At 60.2% G+C, this 19,403-nt stretch overlaps 1 protein-coding gene across 2 annotated transcripts in view; it reads right to left on the bottom strand.

Annotated features, from left to right (window-relative positions):
* Window positions 1–556: 556 nt before the first annotated feature.
* TOM1 (target of myb1 membrane trafficking protein) overlaps window positions 557–19,403 on the bottom strand; it is a 36,454-nt gene continuing 17,607 nt past the window's right edge. Inside the window, exons 3-16 of one of the 2 annotated variants that reach the window (XM_070411002.1) lie at window positions 18,725–18,803; window positions 17,868–18,017; window positions 17,438–17,572; window positions 17,177–17,323; window positions 14,474–14,590; window positions 11,714–11,847; window positions 10,224–10,257; window positions 9,799–9,892; window positions 8,988–9,108; window positions 5,417–5,492; window positions 3,089–3,142; window positions 1,920–1,979; window positions 1,473–1,512; window positions 557–1,389 (exon numbers count right to left, since the gene is read on the bottom strand). In XM_070411002.1, the coding sequence (XP_070267103.1) occupies window positions 1,235–1,389; window positions 1,473–1,512; window positions 1,920–1,979; window positions 3,089–3,142; window positions 5,417–5,492; window positions 8,988–9,108; window positions 9,799–9,892; window positions 10,224–10,257; window positions 11,714–11,847; window positions 14,474–14,590; window positions 17,177–17,323; window positions 17,438–17,572; window positions 17,868–18,017; window positions 18,725–18,803 (1,396 nt within the window). In that variant the 3' untranslated portion in view covers window positions 557–1,234. The remainder of the gene's footprint in view (window positions 1,390–1,472; window positions 1,513–1,919; window positions 1,980–3,088; window positions 3,143–5,416; window positions 5,493–8,987; window positions 9,109–9,798; window positions 9,893–10,223; window positions 10,258–11,713; window positions 11,848–14,473; window positions 14,591–17,176; window positions 17,324–17,437; window positions 17,573–17,867; window positions 18,018–18,724; window positions 18,804–19,403) is intronic. The other variant, XM_070411003.1, reaches the window with a different exon arrangement.

Raw genomic sequence — 19,403 nt, 5'->3', positions numbered from 1 at the left:
AGATCAGGGCCAGAGTCCCCAGCACCTGCCTCCTCTGCATGATCTAAGCAGGTAAGATGGGTGCTGGTGTCCACTTGGGGGCACGAGGCGCAGAAGGGGCCCAGTCACAGCATGGCTCATGATGGAGTCGAGCCTCAGCGTCTGTGACAAGTGGTAACTGCTCTGCCCAGGGCTGCTGTGACGGCCCATGAGCCTGCGTATAGCCTAGTCCAGTGCCCGACAGGATGGCGATCTCCTCCTGCAGGAGCACCCCCCCAACCCTACACTGTGCTCCTGCCTGTAACTGTCCCCGCCCCCCGGCAGGGGCGGGAGCAGCGAGAAGGTGCCCTGAGCATGTAGGAATGTCACTCAGAGGGATAGCAATGGGCATCCCGGCAGGGCAAAGCGTGCTGAGCCTGTGAGGCGTGAGGGGCTGCTGGCTGCCAGTCTCGCTGCTCCACCTGACCATCTGAGATGCCCTCCCTGGATGGCCACCGGCCCCCAGCTCCCAGCGCCAAAGCTGTCCCCCTCCCTGGAGAGACCAAGAAGTCACTTCCCACTTGGCGCCTGAACGCTGTCACAGGTGGTTTTCTACCTTTAATTGGGGACATAAAGGTACCTCTCCCAGTACAAGAGGATCAACCAACAGGTGGGGGACCCACGCCCGGCGGGCAGGAAGAGGAAGAGGAAGGGGAAAGGCAGTGGAGGAGATGGTGGGGCTGCACGCCCTGAACCCTCCCCTGCAGCCAGGGCCGGGCGCTCTGCCCCACGAAGTGCAGCTTCGTACCTGGACGGCGAGCAGCTGGGTCACATACCCCGCCCTCAACAGCGGGCCAGAGCCTCGGCTCCACGCGACAGGGCCGGGGAAGGGACCAGAGGTTGCAACAGAAGCTTCTGTTTCCAGCTTCCAGTCAGGCCTCGGCTGGCAGTGTGGGCTCTGGAGGGCTCCTCTGGGATGGGTCACCCAGGGCAGGAGGGTCACCGGGGCAACCAAGCAGCCAGCCTGCCTGTCCAGGCTTCCAGGTCTCAGCAAAGTCAGAGTGGTCGGCTGGGGTGGGGGCGGCAGGAGTGGCCAGGATCCCGACGAGGAACTGACCTGCTCGCCCAGTTCACCTGCTGCCTTCCCACTGCCCAAACCTGGCCCAGCCTCGAGGAGAAAAGGGGTAACACGCCACCCCAAGCAGCCTTGACACCGAGGGAGGGAGAGGCCCAGCCAGGGGTGGGAGCAGCGGCCGGGCGCAGGGTGCCAGCCTGCTCACAAGGCAAACAGCATGTCGTCGTCCTTCTCCTGGGTCTGCTTCCGAGGGGCGGCGCCGGGGCGGGGCCCGGGGGGGCCCTCAGCTGAGGGGCTGGAGAGGCTGGGCAACCGATCGGCCACTTTGGCCCGTTCTTCCAGGAACTTGTCAAATTCTAGAAAAACAGAGAGAGGCTGGGGTGGGCTCCGAGGCCGGGGCGGGGGAGGTGGGTGGGCGGGCAGGGCCAGGGCCTCCTACCTTCGCTGGTGACGCCCTTGGACTCCTCCGTGTCGTTCCCCTGAAAAAGCAGAGCAGAGGTTAGCTGGGCAGGTGCGGGCCGCGGGGCTGGCGGGGCCCATGCCGTCTCTCAGCTGCTATCAGCCTCCTGATCTGTGAAATGGGCCGAGTGGCCCTGTCTCCCCGAGTGTGGCAGGTGCAGAGCCTAGCGCTGCCATGGCTCCTTGACTGCCCTCAGCTGGCACCCACGGGGACCTCACCGGGCAGCATGCTGGGGGAGGGTGCAGTGCCAGGCCCTCCTCTAAAGGTGGGACACGGTCCGCTGCTGAGGGTCCCACAGCAATGCACCCCCCCTTCCCCCGTCATCCCTAGGACCAGCTTCTTCCTCATGAGAAACCTGGGAGCCCCGTCAGGTGGGTGAGGAGTGGGCCTGAGCCTTTGCTTGTGGGCTGGGCGGCCCCGACTCACCACGTCAGTGGACAGCCACTGCTCGATGTCCTCCATGAGGCAGGCCTGCGTGACGGGGATCTGGAAGGGAGGAGGACGGTGAGGCCGGGCGGGCTGGGCAGCTGGGGGCAGTCACCCTCCCTGAGCCTCCTCACTTAGAAATGGGGTGTCAGACCTGCCTGCCCCCTTCTGGGAGTCAAGATCCTGGCATCTCCCCCAAGATGGCTCCTGCCCAGCTGCCTGGGACCCACAATTCTGCCCACAGTGCCAGGCTGTGGGCAAGGGGATGCCGGGCAGTGGGCTAAGCAGGGGCCAGGCCAGGAGAAATGCACCTCCAGCTCCCACCCCGAGGGTGTGGGCAAGGCTCCGGGCTGCAGGGGTGGTGGTGGTGGGGGGCTTCTGCAAGGCCCAGGGCTGTGCACAGGCTCGGGGCAGCTGGCGGAAGGCAGGGAGCCCAGGGAGGGCTCAGCCAGCGGGTTGGGAAGGGGCTGCCAGCTTATCTCCCTGCACGTTCACAGACCGAGTTCCTGGTGGAGGGGTCCATGTGGAGGGAGGAGCCGAGATGACCTGAAAAGGCCAGGCTGGGGGCTCAGGGGGGGCTGGGGCTGTGCACGGGGACTTTTCACTCCTGGCCACAAAGCTCTGTGTGGACAGGGGCTGCTGGGGCGAGCCTCCTTCTTGGAGGCTGCCTCACTGGCTCATCCTCAGAGTAACACAGCGCCCACCGCCCAGCGCTGCGAGGACTGAGTGAGCCGGTGGTGGGAGGAGCCGAGCCCCGTGCCCGGCACAGAGTGGAAGCTCAAGATGCCAGCCACCAGTTAGCTCCTGGGGAGGAGGGAGAGCCTCTCTCCAACCAGGCCAGTTCCACCCCAGCTCTTCCCCAGCCTGAGACCCGTGGGGAGCAGGAAGCCCCGAGCAGAGGCAGGAGGGCCTTCCCAGCAGCAGCAGCACCAGCAGCAGCAGCAGCAGCAGCAGGGCCCTCTCCCACGAGCTCTCAGCTGCCGGGGGGGATGCCTGGGCGGCCAGAAGTGAGCCCCCAGAGGCTGAGAAAGCAGGAGTGGGGGGTGCAGGGCCACCGAGTGCTGGGCTGGGCTGGGCTGGACCGGCAGGCCCCTCTCTCCTCTGGGTCTGAGGCTCCTGCTCCCTCTGGCAGCAGCACCGGGGGAGCCACAGCTCTCGGGGGGCCTCACCATGCCTTGTCTCACCATCCAGTCCCCGAGGCTCTTCTCACTGCCGCCTCCCATCTGGTGAGAAAGGATCACGCTGAGGGAGGCGGAGGACAGGGCAGGGCCAGGCGGCTGGCGGCCTGGTCCAACTGGACACGCCCTCGGGACGGCAGAGCAGGCAGCCACCAGCTGCTGGCTCCCAGATTCTGACAGGCGCCTCGGGCTTAGAAACACTGGTTACGGCCACCTCAGGTTGACTGGTGGCAACAGGAGGCTCCTTGGGCCCAGCAGACTGGTGGGCGAGGGGGACAGGAGTCCTGCCTCCCACTCTGGACAGACCCCACGGGGGCCTGGCACACTCGCCCACACCTCACAGGACGGTGAGCCGGGGCCAGCCTGGCTGCCTCAGAGCGGGCACTGACTCCACGCCGGGTGTGGCTGCCTGGGACCCGTCTGACGGCCCATGGAGAGCCTCACCACAGCCAGACGGAGCACCTGGGGGAAAGCCCTGCCCTCGCCTGGTGAAGGGACTCAAACCTCTGGCCACCAGGGATGCTCGAGTCTCACTGGTCAGTTTCGGGTCTCCTCCCGGAGTAACTGCCAGGTGAGGAGGGAGCCCGGCTCTAGCTCTCGGCGGCCCGAGCTGCTGTGTGCCCCGGGCAGGGACCTGTCCCTGGGCTGCAGCTCCCAGGTTTACAACAGGAAGGGGTGGCTAGGATTGTGCTGCTGGGCAGTGGTGTCAGGCTCTGCCCGCGAGGCCAGGTGGCCCGAGAGGAGGTGCTTTTGGCCAACTTCCAGAGGGCCCAGGTTCATCCAGGTTCTTGGAGCCAGAACGCCGGCCCTCGGACAAGGAAGGCTGAGCTCCACAGGCCCCTGGGCTCTTGGTACCAGCACTGGCTTTGGAGCCAGACGGACCAGAAGGGTGGACCCTGGGCAGCAGCACCACAGAGATGAAATCCCTCTCCTTGCGCCGGGGCCACGCGAAGGTGTTACAGTGTCTCACCCAGCCTCTCTCTGGGGCTGTTTCCGCTTTGTTGAAAGGGAGATGCCCCTTAAGGGTCTGTGCTGACCTGGTGAGGGGGGTGTAGAGAGCTTAGCGCAGGGCCTGGCACAGAGCGCAGGCTGGACAAACCACGGCTTACAAAGAAAATGATGGAGGCTCTTAAAGAAAAATGGGGGGGGGGGGGGGCGCGGTGCGCGGAACGCACATAGGAAGCCAGGTCCCCCCTGGCCCTGCCTCGTGCTCCAGGTCTTGCCTGTTCTGACCTGGGAAGGACGCCTGAGATGCTGGGGGTCCCAGGTCAGCCAGGCTCCCCGTCTACCACACCCCTGTGGGCTGAGCACTTCCACAGCCTCCTCCCTGCTCTCCCCTTCCACGCAGGTCCTTCTATACCAGGAGCCGGAGGAGTGGCCCCTCTACTCACACCCGCCCACCGCTTCCTCCTCACACAGAACGAAGCCCACCCTCCTCTCAGCTGCCCGGAGATCTGCAGTCCCTGCTGCCGCTCAGGCTCTGCCTCTCTCCAGCCAGTCACACCCGGCCTGGCCTCAAGCCCCAACCCTCTCCTCTGCCGGCCACGCCTCTGCTCCTGCCTCTCCACCCCGGCCCTGCCATCTCCAACCACTTCCTGAGGAGCAACTCCGTCCATCTCCTGGGACAGAAGTCTCACTGTCCAGACGGTGCCCAGACACACGGCACAGGGATGGGAAGTGTGCTTGGAGCTCTGGCCTAGTGGAGGGGTGGCCCACAGAGCTGCTCGGTGCTGGCCCCTGGCGGCCACTCAATGCACAGCCAGCAGGTAAAGGGAACTACAAGGATGTCCAGGATGGCTCCCAGGGTGGTAGGGTGGGAAGGCAGGCAGGGGGCTGGGAGGAAATGCAAGGCGGACGGCGGGAGGGGCGGGGCTGCCGCTGCGACTCCTGTTCTCTGTTCTGTCCCCCTCTGTCCACACTCCTGGGAGCAGGTCTCTAGAGAGGCCCCGAGGCAGAGGACTGACTGAGCTCAGTCTGGGCCAAGCACCTTCAATACATGCTCACGCATCCTATTACCAGCTCTGTGGGCACAACTGTGAGCTCCGGTACAGAGAAAGCAACGGAGGCCAGGAAGGTGGTCAACTGCCTGAAGACACAGCTGGGGGGGCCGATGGGGGGAGCCAGGTCTGAGTCTCTGCTCTAACTCTTCTCCCGTGTGAACTGGAGACTAAGTTTCCTCGGCTGTGATATGGGAACACCCACATTAGCTACAAAGGGCCAACGGGAGAACCAAATGGGGAAGGGAGGGGGCACGCCAAGCCAGGCCCGGCACATGGGGCCTCGGGCAGCACTCCCTGCCTTCTTCGGGCCACTGCTCACCGCTCCGGTGCTCTGCTGCCGGGCGTCCAGGGCTCCAGCGAGGCCGTCCGTAGCTTGGGGGTCTTCGTATTTCACCCTGAAACACAGAGGCCCCCATGCCATTAATGCTGCCCTTGCTGTAGGGTGTGCCCGTGGATATGATGATGGAGGGGGATGGGCGGGGATGAGCTGGAGGAGGGAGGGGGTGCTGCTGGCCCAAGACAGAACCAGATCGCCAAGGGCCATCATCAGATTTGGCCCAACTCCAGGGAGGAGAACTAGGGCCAACGACCCCATGCTCACGGAAAGCTCCTATACAGACACTCTGTTTGAGCAGTTCCCATCTGGTAATTTACAAACCGTGGTTCTGAGCAAGGCTGCGTTTGAATAGGGAGTAAGCTCACGGGTGGGAGGCTGGGTGAGGCGCCCTCTGGTGCTGGCTCACTGCACGACACCCCCAGCCCTCCGGTCTGGCAGCAGGTGGAGGGTGATTCTAACCATCCTCTGGGGGTGCCAGCCAGCTGGGCACTGGTGGGGGGATGGGGGAGGGACGCGGCGCCGCCACAGCTCCCAGGCAGAGGGCAGGGAGGGGGTGTCTGGTGGGTTTGAGGTGAAGTCTCAGGGGAGCAAGAGAATAAACCAGGAGTGGGAGGAGGATCTGGGCTAACGAGGAGGCTTGGTGCCTCCCCTGACTGCTGCAGAGAGATGGGCGTCTGGGGGAGGCAGCCCTGACGTGTGGGGAGAACCTTTATGCTCGCTCTGAACCACAGCAGAGAGGAGGTGAGACCTCAGCCCCGGTCCGTCCAGCACTGAGGTGAAGAAGTGAGCCCCAGAATCCCAGGTGCAAAGGGACACCCTGCACAGGGAGGGGCGGGGAGCACCCACCCTCTGCTGAGGCCGGGCTGTACCAGCTCCAGGCTTTGGAAACTGGAGTTGTTACATTGAATGCCTGCCATGCCCATTCACCCTCCTGGTACTTAAAGGGGCCTCTTGAATAAGCCCCCCAAATTCCCATGCAGCCACTTGGGAGAGCACCGGGGTCAACTCCCCCCATAAGATGTGCAGTCAGCCAGGGGAGCCGGCCATGAGCGAGCGCATGCCCAGCTGCATGGCTTGTGTTCCCGGCCAGCGGGCTGGAGCCCGGCTATCTGCAGGGTCTCACTGGAGCCAACCTGAGGTGGATGGTGGACAGTGTGCTCTCATCCTTCCAGAGCGCAGCTGGGTGCCCCTGGCTAAATCTGGGCAGTGAGTCAACGAGGAGGAAGCGATGCCAAAGATTGCGCAAAGCCCTGGCCCAGGGAGGCCGGCTCCCTCAGGCGCGGAGCCGTCACGCTGCTGTCCCTGTGCCCGAGCACACAGGTGCTGGTGGATATGACAGAACAGGGCACGTCTGGCCCTGGAACAAACAAACCGATGCTTCCCTTCCCTCCAAGAACTGCATGTTCTCTCCTAATTACTAACCCCCCCGCCCCCCCCCCCCCCCCGCCATCTCTCTCCCTCTCACACACACACCTGCACAGCCCTGAAGGCCGAGGCTCCGCCAATGCTAGGAGCCGTGCCTGCAGCAGTGGAGGGCCTAGCCACCCGCTGAAGCACAATGTCACAGCCCAGACAGGTCCATGCCCAACACAGGAGGGAGGGCTGCTCCTCAAATGGTGCCGGTAAGGCTGCTGGCCAGAAGCTGGACATGAGACACTTAGGGTGACAGTAGCATGGGCAGGAAGTGGACCGTGTCCCCAGAACGATGATGTGGGAGAAGCTGAGGAAGGCCTCCCACTTCCGGCAAAGCCTGGCTGAGGCGCCCCTGACCTGGCTGGCCCAGATGCCCCCTCGCTCTCCTTGGTGCCCCGAGTGGAAGGGCTGGTCAGGTGGAGAGGCCGGGACTGTGCCAGCTGTGGTCGGGGCTGGAGCAGAAACAGAGGGGCTGACAAGGAGCTGGCTTCCAGGTGAGTGGAGGCAGAGCCGGCACCAGATACCAGGTGGACAGACAGGCCTGGGAGCATCTGAGAGACCCAGGAGACTGGGCAAGGTGAGGAGACCAAAGGCCAGTCAGGAGACCAGGGCTAAAGAGGCAGCTGGAGCAGAAGGAAGGAGCCAGGCAGGAAAACAAAGGGCTGGGGAACTCCGAGCTGGGGCACGTTCCTGCCCCTGCAGGGCACTAGCACTTTCTGCTGGGGGAAGCCAACCTCTGGGCCCGCAGGACCCATGACCTGAGAAGGCACATGATGCTGTGTCAGACCACCTGCCCTACCCCTGCTCTCTCCCACCTCTGACCTTTGCACATGCTGTTCCCATGGCCTGAAACAGCCATCTTGACCCTCGCCCCCGACCCTGCTGTCCGGGCCACGGTGCCTGGTACACCCCTCCAGCACTCAGCAATGCATGGCAGGGGTCCATATGCACATCTCTCTCCCCGAGATTGTGGGTCCTGGAGAGGATGTTCTGATGTGCTTTTCTCTCTCCTAGGGCCTCGCTCCAGTAGCAGCAAACATCAGCCAGGCTGGTGAGCCGGGCGAGGTGCCAAGGGCTCTCTGGTGTGGCCAGTGTGCCACCTGCTGGGGCCTCCTGGGCGGGCCACCTCCTGGCTGTTAGGTCCCACCGGACTCATTAGCTTCCACCTGCACAGCAGCCTCACGTGCCCTAACTCCATGGCAACCATGAGCCGCTGGTCCCAGAGCCCTAGGCTTGGGACTATAGACTCTGCCTGAATAAGGATGTGGCTCATGGCCCATCAACCCTCCCTTTCCCAGAGCTGGGTACGGCCAGTGGGCAGGCTGTGGGCAACCCATGGGCCCAGGCGGGCTACACCTGGACATGCCAGACTGGAGAGGGTAGTTCTGGGTTCTTCAGAGGCCCATTGACAGTTTCCAAAGACACCAGCATGACCACTAGGGAGCTGGGGGTCCACTGGGAGGGGTCCTTAATCCAGAGCTTTCCTTGGCTGTCTATCTGGACAGCCCCAGCCCAGACAAGGGGCTGAGGACGAGCTTTCTGACCTGCCTACACGAAGTCCATCAGGGGAAGCTGAGGCAAGTGCTGGCCCCATGCCCTGACTGCCAAGGGCATCTCCCTGGAAGTGGGCAGCCCTATGGAAGGACAGGCCCCCGCTCGGTGCAGCGTGGGCAGACCTGAGTGGGATGGTAGGGACTGGAACGGCGGAAATGACTGGACAAGCCCCTGAGGACTTATCAGGAGCATCCCTGCCTCCCCAGGGGCTTGGTGCACTGGACACAGAGCAGGGGGAACCTGAGTCGCAGACACTGTCCTCGTACCAGACAGACCCAGGCTCCCCACCGAGGAAGCCTCAGTTTCCTCATCTGATCAGATGTTACTAGATTTTGGCACGCAGCTGGTCAACCTACAGGCCAGCCTTCCCCATCCAGCTCTGCCTGCGGGGCACTGAGTCTGCCGCCTGGCTACGGGCTCTGTGGGCCACGAGGGACTGACTTAGGGGAAGGAACTCTGCCACCCTGAGGGGGGACACCAGGGGGCTGTGTGCTTTTCCTCGGGGTGTGCCCACCAACAAGTGGGTTCAGGGAGAGAGTCTCCTCTGATGGGGAGTGACCCAAACTGCAGGAGGCCGGCCACTCACTCTTTCCGTTGGTCGGCTAGCGAGCTGCCCCGTGTTAGGGCAAACATGTCAAACTCGTCCTCCAGGCGGCCGGAGGTCTCCAGAGACTGCAGGCCAGCCCTCACGCTGCTGGAGCCCAGGTCTGCGGGGACAGAGAGACACGTAAGACTCCGCCCGCTGCTCTCGCACGCGCCGTGGCCAAGGTGCTCCCTGCCGGGCCCAGGGCTGGTTCTGGGTGGGCAGCACAGAGGGGGGTGCACACAGGGCAGGATGCATAAACGGGGCAGCCACCTGCTGGCTGCGGGACCATGGGCATAGCTACCGCCTCACTCGGAGTGATTTCCTGGGCTTGGCATGAAGCAGTCAGTAAGAGTAAAACCAATCACAGTGATAGGTCAACCACTGGATGGCTAACGTGTACCAGGAGCCTACTCCGGCCTGGCACTGCTCTGAGCCTGGCCCGTGCCCAAGTTCATTCAGTCCTCATCACCGGCTGTGAGGACGGGCCCATTCCTGCCCATCCCAGAGGAGGAAGGAGGGCACAGGATGTTCCAGTGACTTGCCCACGCTCACCCAGGCGATTCAGGTCACGGAGACTTCAGTGTCAAGGGCAACCTCAGAACAGTGGGACTGCTGAGGCCCGGGAGGGCTCAGCCATTGTGGGCTGTGAGGGAGAGTCCCATGTCTTGTCCCAGATGCTCAGCCTTGTGGCAAGTTTCAGCCTGGGACCCCAGTGGGGTGGGGCCTGGGCTAACAACCCTGCTGTTGGGGCTCCAGCTCCAACTGTAACACAGGATGGCACCCCCAGAACTGCAGGGGGACCCGCACTTACTCATTCCTGCCAGCTGGGACGAGAGGCCGCCAGTGGCTGCTGGGTCAGCGCCCATGTCGATGAGGTCAGCTGCCGCCTCGGCCTCACTGGGGGCCTGGGGGAAAGGGAGACCCACCGTCATGCCCCTGCCGGTGGCCTTGCTCCCCTCAGCCAGAAGCACTGGCCTGAGGAGCTGTCTCCGGCGCCCTGAAGCTGTGGTTTCTCCCCTTGGCCTCTAGCTCTGCTGCTCCCTCTGGAGGGTGGGCAGACCCTTGGGCACCAGCTGGTGGCAGAGCTTAAAGGGACAGTGACATAAAAAGCTAGAAGAGGACTTTTCTAGGAGCCTCGACAAGAAGGCGCATCTTGCACAGGATATGGGGTGGTGATGAGCACAGCCCTCCTTTTCTGTTAACAAGGCATGATCTGGTGACAGCAAAGCCGTTTACCTTGGCAGTCTGGCTGGTCCGGAACCGCTCGAACCTACGAGACAGAAAGAGTGAGTCAGGGAGACAGGCTGAGAGGCGCCTCGGCACAGCCAGGCAGAGCCCTTCATGTGCCGTGGGTCCCCCCCCGTTCTCCTCTAGTCTGTTCCCTGGGCTCAGCATCAGCGCAGCGGTGAGTCTCGTTTGTCTAGGCAGACCCAGTGATGCCTGGCATCCAAGGGCACTTTTAACTGTGCCCCTTTCACTTGCAGAAGCGACCCAATTTGAATTGTCAACAACCTGGCCACTCCGGTCACGATCAGCGTCAAACAAATAGGAATAGACTAGAGGACATGGGATGCACACGGCACTGGCAGAGGTGAGGACTTCTGTGGAAGTTGCTCAGTAATCTACCTGTGTACCTGTGTGTGCCAGGGCCTGCGGTGGTGTGCGAAAGACACACGTCCTTGCACTGCCCCGAGCCACTGGCCACCCCCACTGGCCACCCTCAGACAGGCCTGGCGGTGGGCAAAGGGGGCTAAGAAGACCTGGGTCTGAGGTCTGTTTGAGTCCTGGCCCTGGCCCTTGTTAACTGTGTGACCGTGGGCACGTTACATCACTTCTGAACTTGTCTCCTTGTCTGTTAAAAAGGGGGGTGAGAGTGGAACCTGCCTCCCAGATGTGAGGATCAAGCAGACAGTGTGAGTGGTTGTGAACAGAAAGTACCACCAGGCAAATGCCAGGCCTGCTCTTTCCCCATTGCCCGTGCTCCTAGTGGGACGGCCATCAAAGGGCCCTTCTGTCCCCCCGACCAGTGGGCACAGCAAAGCTGAGCCAGTTTCTCTCGGGGACCTGCCCCTGAACAGAATGACACAAGGTGAGGAAGCATTTGGACCCATTTACTGATGGTGACACCTTGGGGACATGGTCTAGGACAGCGGTCACAACCAGTGGTCCGTAAGGCCTGAAAGGTTGGCGACCGCTGGTCTAGGAGGTTCTGCCCAGAGACCCCTAAGCCGCCCCAGGATCTCTCTGTCCCTCCTGCTCTGTTGGGAGGCCTCGCTGTTCACTCTCCTTTGGACTCGAAATGCTATGCATTTAATAGAGGCTATTCATCCAATCAATTCCTTTTCTAAGTCAGCCGGAAACGCTGTGTGTACTTGCAGTCAAAGAGCCCTAATTAAGTCCAGTAAGTGGTCCGAGGCCCCAGAGCCAGGCAGCGGTGGAGTGAGCAAGGACAACCAGCCTGCCTGGCTGCGGGCCACACGCTCAGCCACCACCGCTGCCCTTGACGGGGGCTGGACGCAGGGACATCGGGCAGGGCTAACTGGCGAGGAGAGGAGAGGTAGTGGAAGGCGGGGCATGCATGCCCACGCTGGAAGAAGACAGCTGAGGATACATGCCCTGGGTGGCCGGCCTGGTGTTTGAGAGATGAGAGGTCAGCCGTGTGGGGAGACCAGGGCACAGGATAGATGGGAGGGACGGGAAGGGTGGGCAGCTGCAAGGCTGGGTACCGTTCGTGGCGCAGGAACACGTTGTTGAGATTGTCATTGACGATGAGCAGCTCCTCCGTCAGCTGCTCGTTGGCGATCCGGGGGATGAGCTCCAGGACCCGCTGCTGCATGGCTCGGCACGTCCGGTTGAGCTCCTGCCGCGGAAGCAAGTAGGACAGCATGGGCACCGGACCAGAGCGAGGCCATCTCTCCTGGAAGGGCTCTGGCCCCTGGTGACCTTGGAGAGCAGAGCGGACTCCACCCTGGACTGGAGCTCCACAGAGCAGCTTCAGGGGCTCCGCAAACGAGCCTCTGAATTCCACTTCTGTGTTCCACACTCACATTCACCAACACGCTGGCTCCATGCAGACTTCATTCCCCTGTCGTCATCTTTGCTTAGTTGAAGAACGGAGCTGCCAGGTGGCCTGGCCGAACAAACTGCAGCTTCTCTGGGTGTACTGGGGTATTTTTGGTAACCAAAACATAAAAGATAAACTGGATGGCCCTAGCTGGTTTGGCTCAGTGGATAGAGCGTCAGCCTGCGGACTGAAGGGTTCTGGGTTTGATTCTAGTCAAGGGCACATGTCTGGGTTACGGGCTCGATCCCCAGTAGGGGGCATGCAGAAGGCAGCCGATCGATGATTCTCTCTCATCATTGATGTTTCTATCTCTTTCTCCCTTCCTCTCTGAAATAAAAAATATATATATTTAAAAAAATAAAAGATAAACTAGATGGCCTGGTGGTGTGGCTCAGTGGTTGAGTGTCGACTTATGAACCAGGAGGTCACGTTTCTATTCCCGGTCAGGGCACATGCCTGGGTTGCGGGCTTGATCCCCAGTGTGGGGTGTACAGGAGGCAGTCAATAAATGACTCTCTCATCATTGATGTTTCCCTCTCTCTCTCCCTTCCTCTCTGAAATCAATAAAAACATATATTAAAAAATAATAACAAATAAGCCCTAGCCGGTTTGGTTTAGTGGATAGAGCTTTGGCCTGTGGACTGAAGGGTCCCAGGTTTGATTCCAATCAAGGGCACATGCCTGGGTTGTGGGCTCGGTTCCCAGTGGGGGGCATGCAGGAGGCAGCTAATCAGTGATTCCCTCTCATCATTGATGTTTTTATCTCTCTCTTTCCCTTCCTCTCTGAAATCAATAAAAATATATTTAAAAAATAAATAAATAAACCAGATTAACACCAACTATTATCCACATTTTGAATTTTTGCCTCATTATTCTCAGACTTATTTAAAAAAATGCTTTTATTTAGGAATGATAGATTTATAGAAAAGTTCCAAGACAGTACAGAGTTTCTGTAACCCTTCACTCAACTTCTCCTTAGTCTGGCATTTGTCGGAACTACGACATGAACATTGCTACAACGCTATTAGCTAAACTACAGGCTTTGTTCAGGTTTCCCCAGCTTTTCTACTAACGCCCCTTTCTTGTTCCAGGAGCCCACACTCCATTTAGTCATCATGTCACTCCAACCACACCAGCCCTTTTCTCCTGGAGGCATCACTGAGACTAGACGCTGTCCAATACTGATTTTGGATCTTTCTGGACCCTTTAAACCGCCCCCTCCTAGGTCAGGCCTTCTCCTAGGATTTCCTTATCTGCCTTTCGAGTGACTTTCAACATCTGGTGGGCCTCCCCTCACTTCCTTCCACGACCAAGAGCACTTAGGGCTCTGTTTCTACTTCCTTGTCTGCTCAAGAGCAGCAGTTGGAGCCAGGGCCCTGGGTTCCAAACCCAGCTCTGCTGTTTACCAGCCATGGGACCCTGGGCGCATCACATGACCTCTCTACCTCAGTTTGCTGACCTGGAAAATGGGGATAAGAGTCCCTCCCTCACGGGAGAGAGTGAAGATTAAGTAAGTGAATGTATATCAAGCGTCCACATCAGAGCCTGGCACTTGGGAAGTGCTCGAGGTCCCGGGGGCACCTCGCCCGCCTGCTCCAGCAATCACTCACACCCACAGCCCGGGCTTGGGACACACAAAATTAACTGCACTTCAGCAGCCCTGCGCTTCCTAGCTCCCTCACGCCTCTCACAGCCCTCACGTGGTCTTCACAGCCACATGTCCTTTCAACTCTGAGACTCCGCCTTTCCTCCCGCCCCGGAGGGGGGACCCAGGGCAGGGACACCCGGTCAGCTCAGGTTAGCCCTGCCCTCGGGAGCGTGAAGAGAGACACAAAATGAGACCATCACACCAAGCACCCCATCATCCCCCTCATCGGTTCTGTGGCTCCTGGGCCTTGGGGTCCTCCAGCTTTCTCAATGCCTCTATGAACTGACCTTCCTGGGGAAGGTGCCTCTCCCCAAACCCAGCTCCTCCTGCTTCAGTGCTTGACCCTCATCCCTCACCAGCTGGGGATGTGACTGTGGAAAAGCTCCTGACCCACAGGAGCGAAGACCCACAGCTCCCACCTGCCCCCGCCCCGACACCAGCTGCTCTCTCACGCCTGCCTGCCAAGCTTGTAATCTGAAAGGTGGAAATCTCGCCTACCAGCTTTTTCTCAATACTCCGGACCAGGCACAGTGGGTAAACCTTGTCTCATGCCAAACTTGTACCATGAAGGCTACTGTTAGAGAGCAATCTTACAGATGAGGAAACGGAAGCAGAGGAGCTATTCTGAATTCCAATCTGATGGAGTCCCAAGTCCCTGGTGTTAACATCTCCTGTGTGATGAAGGGGTTCAAAGCAAGCATGGGAACTAGTGTGGGTGGGAGGGAATGTGTGTGGTCACATGAGCACAGTCACTGGGGGCGGATGCGGGCTCACCTGTAGCAGCTCCAGGTCTGCGGGCTCTGCCTGGGTGGGCACCAGCTCCGTCAGCATCTCCGACATCACCCTCACGTTCCCACTCACCATCTCCAGCTCGCTGCGCAGCTTCCCGATCTGAAACATACAGTCGCCCCGGTGAGAGAGGCCCGGGGCCTGAAGCCGATGCCACCCACAGGGACTGAGCCTGGCGCCACCAGCCTGGGTGTGGTGCCCAGAGGAGCTGGCCTCCAGCACCTTCACTCGGCGCCCCCCTCACAGAGGCTCTACCAACCGTTATCATCTCCAAACTGGGGAGCCTGCTGCAGGGAGAGGCCGAAAGGAAAGAAGCGGAGGGCGGATGCACCACAGAGCCCGGCTGGAAGCCCCAGAGCTCCTGGGCCCACGGGCAGCTAACAAGGCCCGCAGGGCATTCCCCCTGAGAGGAGAGTCAGCAGCCGCCTCTCCCTCGGGGATGGGATTCTCCCTCTCTCCTCTCCTAGGCTTTCTGTCTTGCTCCTGGTCTGTTTGTGGTTCTGTGTCCCAGGCTCCTCTGAGGATGAGTCCCAGTACTGCCCCCACTAGGAGTATGAGACAGATTTAGCACTTGTTAGAGGGACAGGAGCAGGTTCTCAGTGATCCAAGGGCCGGAGGTCTTGGCTGGGGGATCATGGTAATCAGGCTGCAGTCCCTTCACCTGGGTGAGGGGGCAGTGAGTGGCCCTGTCTGATGCTGGGGGTTCGGTGGGGGCCGAGTCTCCTCGTGAGCGCAGTGCACACAGCGGGTGGCCAGAGACCAGCACGGAAGCTCCAAAATTAATCTGGCTGAAGACTCCTTTAATCATGGAACACCTCGTGGGTCTCGTGACAATTAATCTAATTGTGACATTAATCTGAATGTCACAATGTAAATTTATGATGCCTGTGATAGCAGCTACCTTTTACCAACCACCGATTAAGTGCCTCAGCACATAACGTACATGGCTAATCAAACTTGACCACCATGCCTGGCCAGCATGGCTCAGTGGTTGAGCATCAACCTATGAACCAGGAGGTCAATGGTTTGATTCCCGGTCAGGGCACATGCCTGGGCTGCAGGCTTGGTCCCCAGTGGGGGTTGAGCAGGAGGCCGCCAATCAATGGTTCTCTCTCATCATTGATGTTTCTACCTCTCCCTCTCCCTTCCACTCTGAAATAAATAAAAATATTTTAAAAAACAAACAAACTTGACCACTGTCTTACGAGGCAACTATCATTACCCCAGACGAAGCGCAGTGTTCAGACACAGGCGGTGCATTCACCACGGTTCACTGTCACCTTCCAAACCCGGAATACGTTTGCTACATCTGGCCTCATTAATGAGCACTCCTTGTGTAAGTGAGTGGAAAAACCACTGCTCACAAGTCCAGTGAGTGCAGGGCACGTGGGACCCAATTACCAGTCTGAGTTACATCACTGGGCGTCGAAGACTGACTGAGTCCCAGGAGACCACGGGCTCAGGTTACACAGACGGCCGTCTGGTTTGGTGAGAACCTTCTGCACCAGGCGGTCAGTCTTCACGCAGCTGCCAGGCCTCAGGCAAACTGCTTTACAGTCATAGCCACGTAGATACATTTTACAACCCTTGCTACAGTTTTCCTGTACCTTGAATTATCTGTCCAGTTAGGAAAACTTCTCTAGTAATATTTACAACTCTGGGAGGTGATTTTATGATATCAAAGTACACAAGTTTCTCTTCACACAGGTTGGGGCTGAAGGGCTGTCTAGTGAGCTGGTTTACAGACCTGATGATACGGTACCAGAGACCAGCTGGCGCACTTTGGAAAGTCAAGTTCCACTTTTGTTCCATCACACACCTGTGCCTTTCTCACCGGCACTTTCGGCAACTAAGCTCTTATACTTGGCTGACATGATGGGTCTGAAGTCTGCAGAACACCTCCCAGGAGCACCCCGACAGTGCAAGGCCCTGTCCCACACCCCCGCAGCCGATGACCAAGCACCCAGCCAACACTAGCCTGGCAGTGGGCGTCCCTCGCAGGGAGAGCAGCGTCAGCCCCCCCCACCCCCAGACTGCTCCTGGCTGATGGGGATTGGGGGCACCTCGCCTCCAGCTTTAGGAGGAACACGCTGAGGGGCAGAGGCTAAGCCATGTGACCCCTAGTCTGAGGAGGGTGCTCTTTCCAAGCTCTCCCAGGCCCTGCCTGCCCCGGGGAACCTTACACTACGCCCCCTCTTCTTGGGGCTTCACGGGAAGCAGCAGGATGCAATGCAAGGGGTTTTCAGGATTATTTGTGTGGATGTTTTAAACTGCTTTCAGCCAGAACCTCTGCTCAAATGTCACGTGAGCACATAAGCAAACCACACAAGGACAGTGAGCTGCTGTGGGCGAAGGGGCCCCTGCGGGCACTTCTTCTCCCTGGTGCTGCCCGAAGGGCTGTACCCAGAACAGAGCTGGAGGCTGGCTGACGCACAGGACAGAGCCGGCCTGCAGCCAGACAGACCTGAGCTCCAATCCCAGCTCTGCCTCTGCTGAGCCGTGTGGCTCTGGGAGAGTGAATTTCTCTGAGCCTCCTCGTCCAAACAGGAGGAATAACAGGCACCGTGGGGTGGCTGTGAGGACCAGCAGAGGCCCCACAGTCCTTTCATTCTGACAGGGGGACTTCCCTGACACGTGAGGAGGCAGCCTCCACCGTGCCCCTCGGGGCTCTGACCCCGGCTCGTTTACCTGCTCAGGGGTTGGCGTTATGGGTGTGTCGCTGGGGAGTACAGCTGGGGTGGACACAGGAGCCGAGTGCTGGCTGGGGTCCCCCCGATGAGAGGCGTCAGTGCCCGCAGAATTCTGTCCGGACGGTGTCTCTGAGTTGAACACGGTCTAGAGGACAAACGACTGGATCAGTGAGGCCCACAGGGGCCCCAGGAAGCAGCTGCAGAAAGCAGCCGGTGACGGCTCCTGCCTCCCCTCCCCACTGTCCCCGAGTCTCCTCACCCTCTGGGGTGTGTGGATAGGTGACAGCATGTCTAGGTCAGTCATTGGGAACTCCAGGCCCTTCCGCCGCAGGTCCTCGTAGACGGCGACGACACCAGTCAGATCGGGCGAGCTGCGGAACGCGTCGGCCCAGGACTGAGGGGACAAAGGGACATGGCCGGTAAAGACTGTTCCTGAAGCCCTTTTAAGCTCACCTACCCCGTCCCAGAGAACAGCAATTCTGTCCCTGAGTTGCTGGTCCTTTTACAACATCACCCCGACACCCCACTCCACAGCAAGGCCCAATGCTGACAAGTCTCCCCACACTCTGAACGTCCAATCAGTAGACAGCCAAGGTGGCCCCAAACAAGAAACAGATCAAGGCGGTGGCGGTGGCGGCGGCGGCACCTTTCTCCCCGCCTGCCCCACTCGCCCGCCCGCCAGCACGCACCTGGATGAGGTTGAGCACCTTGTCGTGCACGATGGTGGGGGGGTTGTTCTTGGGCAGGATGGTCCTCACCAGCACGCCCTCCACGAAGTCCTGGCTGGCCACCAGCACGTGGAAGCGGTGCCCACAGTTCTTGACACAGGTTTCCAAGACCTGGAGGCCGGGAGGTGCCCGTGAGCCCCCGTGAGAGGAGGGGAGCACCCCGGGCCCCACCCTCCCACTCGGCTGATGTCCCAGAGTGCAGCCTGGGAGAGGGTGGGGTCTCCTGAGGTGAGACCTGGCCCTCGGAGAAGCAGGGACGATGTGGGATCCGGGCTGGCTTATTGCATGGGCAGAGGGCGGTGTGCTGGCCAGAGGCCCTTCGCTAAGCTGCCTCGGTACCCACAGAACCCTGTCCTATGCTCTTTCTGAGCTGAGTACAGTCTGGAGGGAGGTGGCCCTTCAGGTGGAAACCAAAGAGGACTTTCAATCAGGTGGACCCTGCGGCGGAGGAAAGGTGGCGAGCTTCCCTCCAAGTGTCCTGTTCCTGTTCATGGCAGCAGCTGCCTTTACTTTTCAGTGCAGCGGATTCACCTGGATATAAGGCTGCTGTGGCTGAGGCTGGCACAGAGCTCTCAGCCTCACTCCCCAGGAAACCCGCCCTGACAGCCAGGATGCCCACCCATGCCTGGCTCGTCCTGTTGGGGGCAAGGGCTGTCCTCAGCCACTGGCATTTGTTTTATGTTCGTTTTTTAGGTGGGACGTCCAGGTGCTATCAGCACCCACCTGCGCCTGCCAGGCTTCCTGCCCCGGGGAGCCAACCCCAGTGGACCCTGGTCCGGCCATGGCCAGCCAGCCAGCCAGCCAGACGGGGCACTCACCGTGAGAGCCAGCATCACCTCGTGGAAGTTCTTATTCCCCGTGATCCTCTTCTTTATTGCTCGAAAGGCATCTTTGGGACTGCACAGAGGAAAAGGGGAGGGATGGGCTGAGGCGGGGCCGGCCTGAGATCAGGGGCTCTGGAGATGGGACGGCTCCTATGAACCGCCTCCCTGCTCCTGTCCCTATTTGCTGAGTGTCCAGCCTCTAATCACATCACACCACCCGCCCCACCAGAGTCCTCGGGTAGATCTCCAATTTCCGTGGCAGGGACTCTCAGTGTGTGGCCCCCAGACCTCCTGAGGGGGGACATGTGAGTGTTGGTTAAAAACCCAGAACCTTGACCCCACTCTTGACCCCTGCACCGAACCTGAGGGGATGTGTGTGCTCACCACGCCCCAGGGGCTTGTGGTGCAGATTGAAGTGAAGAACCTGTGACTGTAGGCAGAGCCCTAATGCCCGTCCTGCCAGCTCCTCTGCCCGCCCATCCTTTCCCTCACGCTGGGTGCTGGGGACACACTGTGAAACAAGACCACACGGCCCTGCTCGACAGAAGGTCACATGCTCTGTGGAGCCTGGTGCAGGTGGGAAGTGAGCGGGTCCCGGGGTAGAGCGAGTGGGTGTGGGAGGGTGGGGAAGTCTTCTCCGAGGAGGTGGCACTACAGCTGAGTGAGAAGGACG

The sequence above is a fragment of the Myotis yumanensis genome, unplaced genomic scaffold, assembly GCF_028538775.1.
Source record: "Myotis yumanensis isolate MYYU_CA2020_CCGP unplaced genomic scaffold, mMyoYum1.0.hap1 SCAF_3, whole genome shotgun sequence".
NCBI classification, from domain to species: domain Eukaryota; kingdom Metazoa; phylum Chordata; class Mammalia; order Chiroptera; family Vespertilionidae; genus Myotis; species Myotis yumanensis.
The sequence above is the reverse complement of the archived record's forward strand: the minus strand, read 5'-3'. Positions and strand labels throughout refer to the sequence as shown.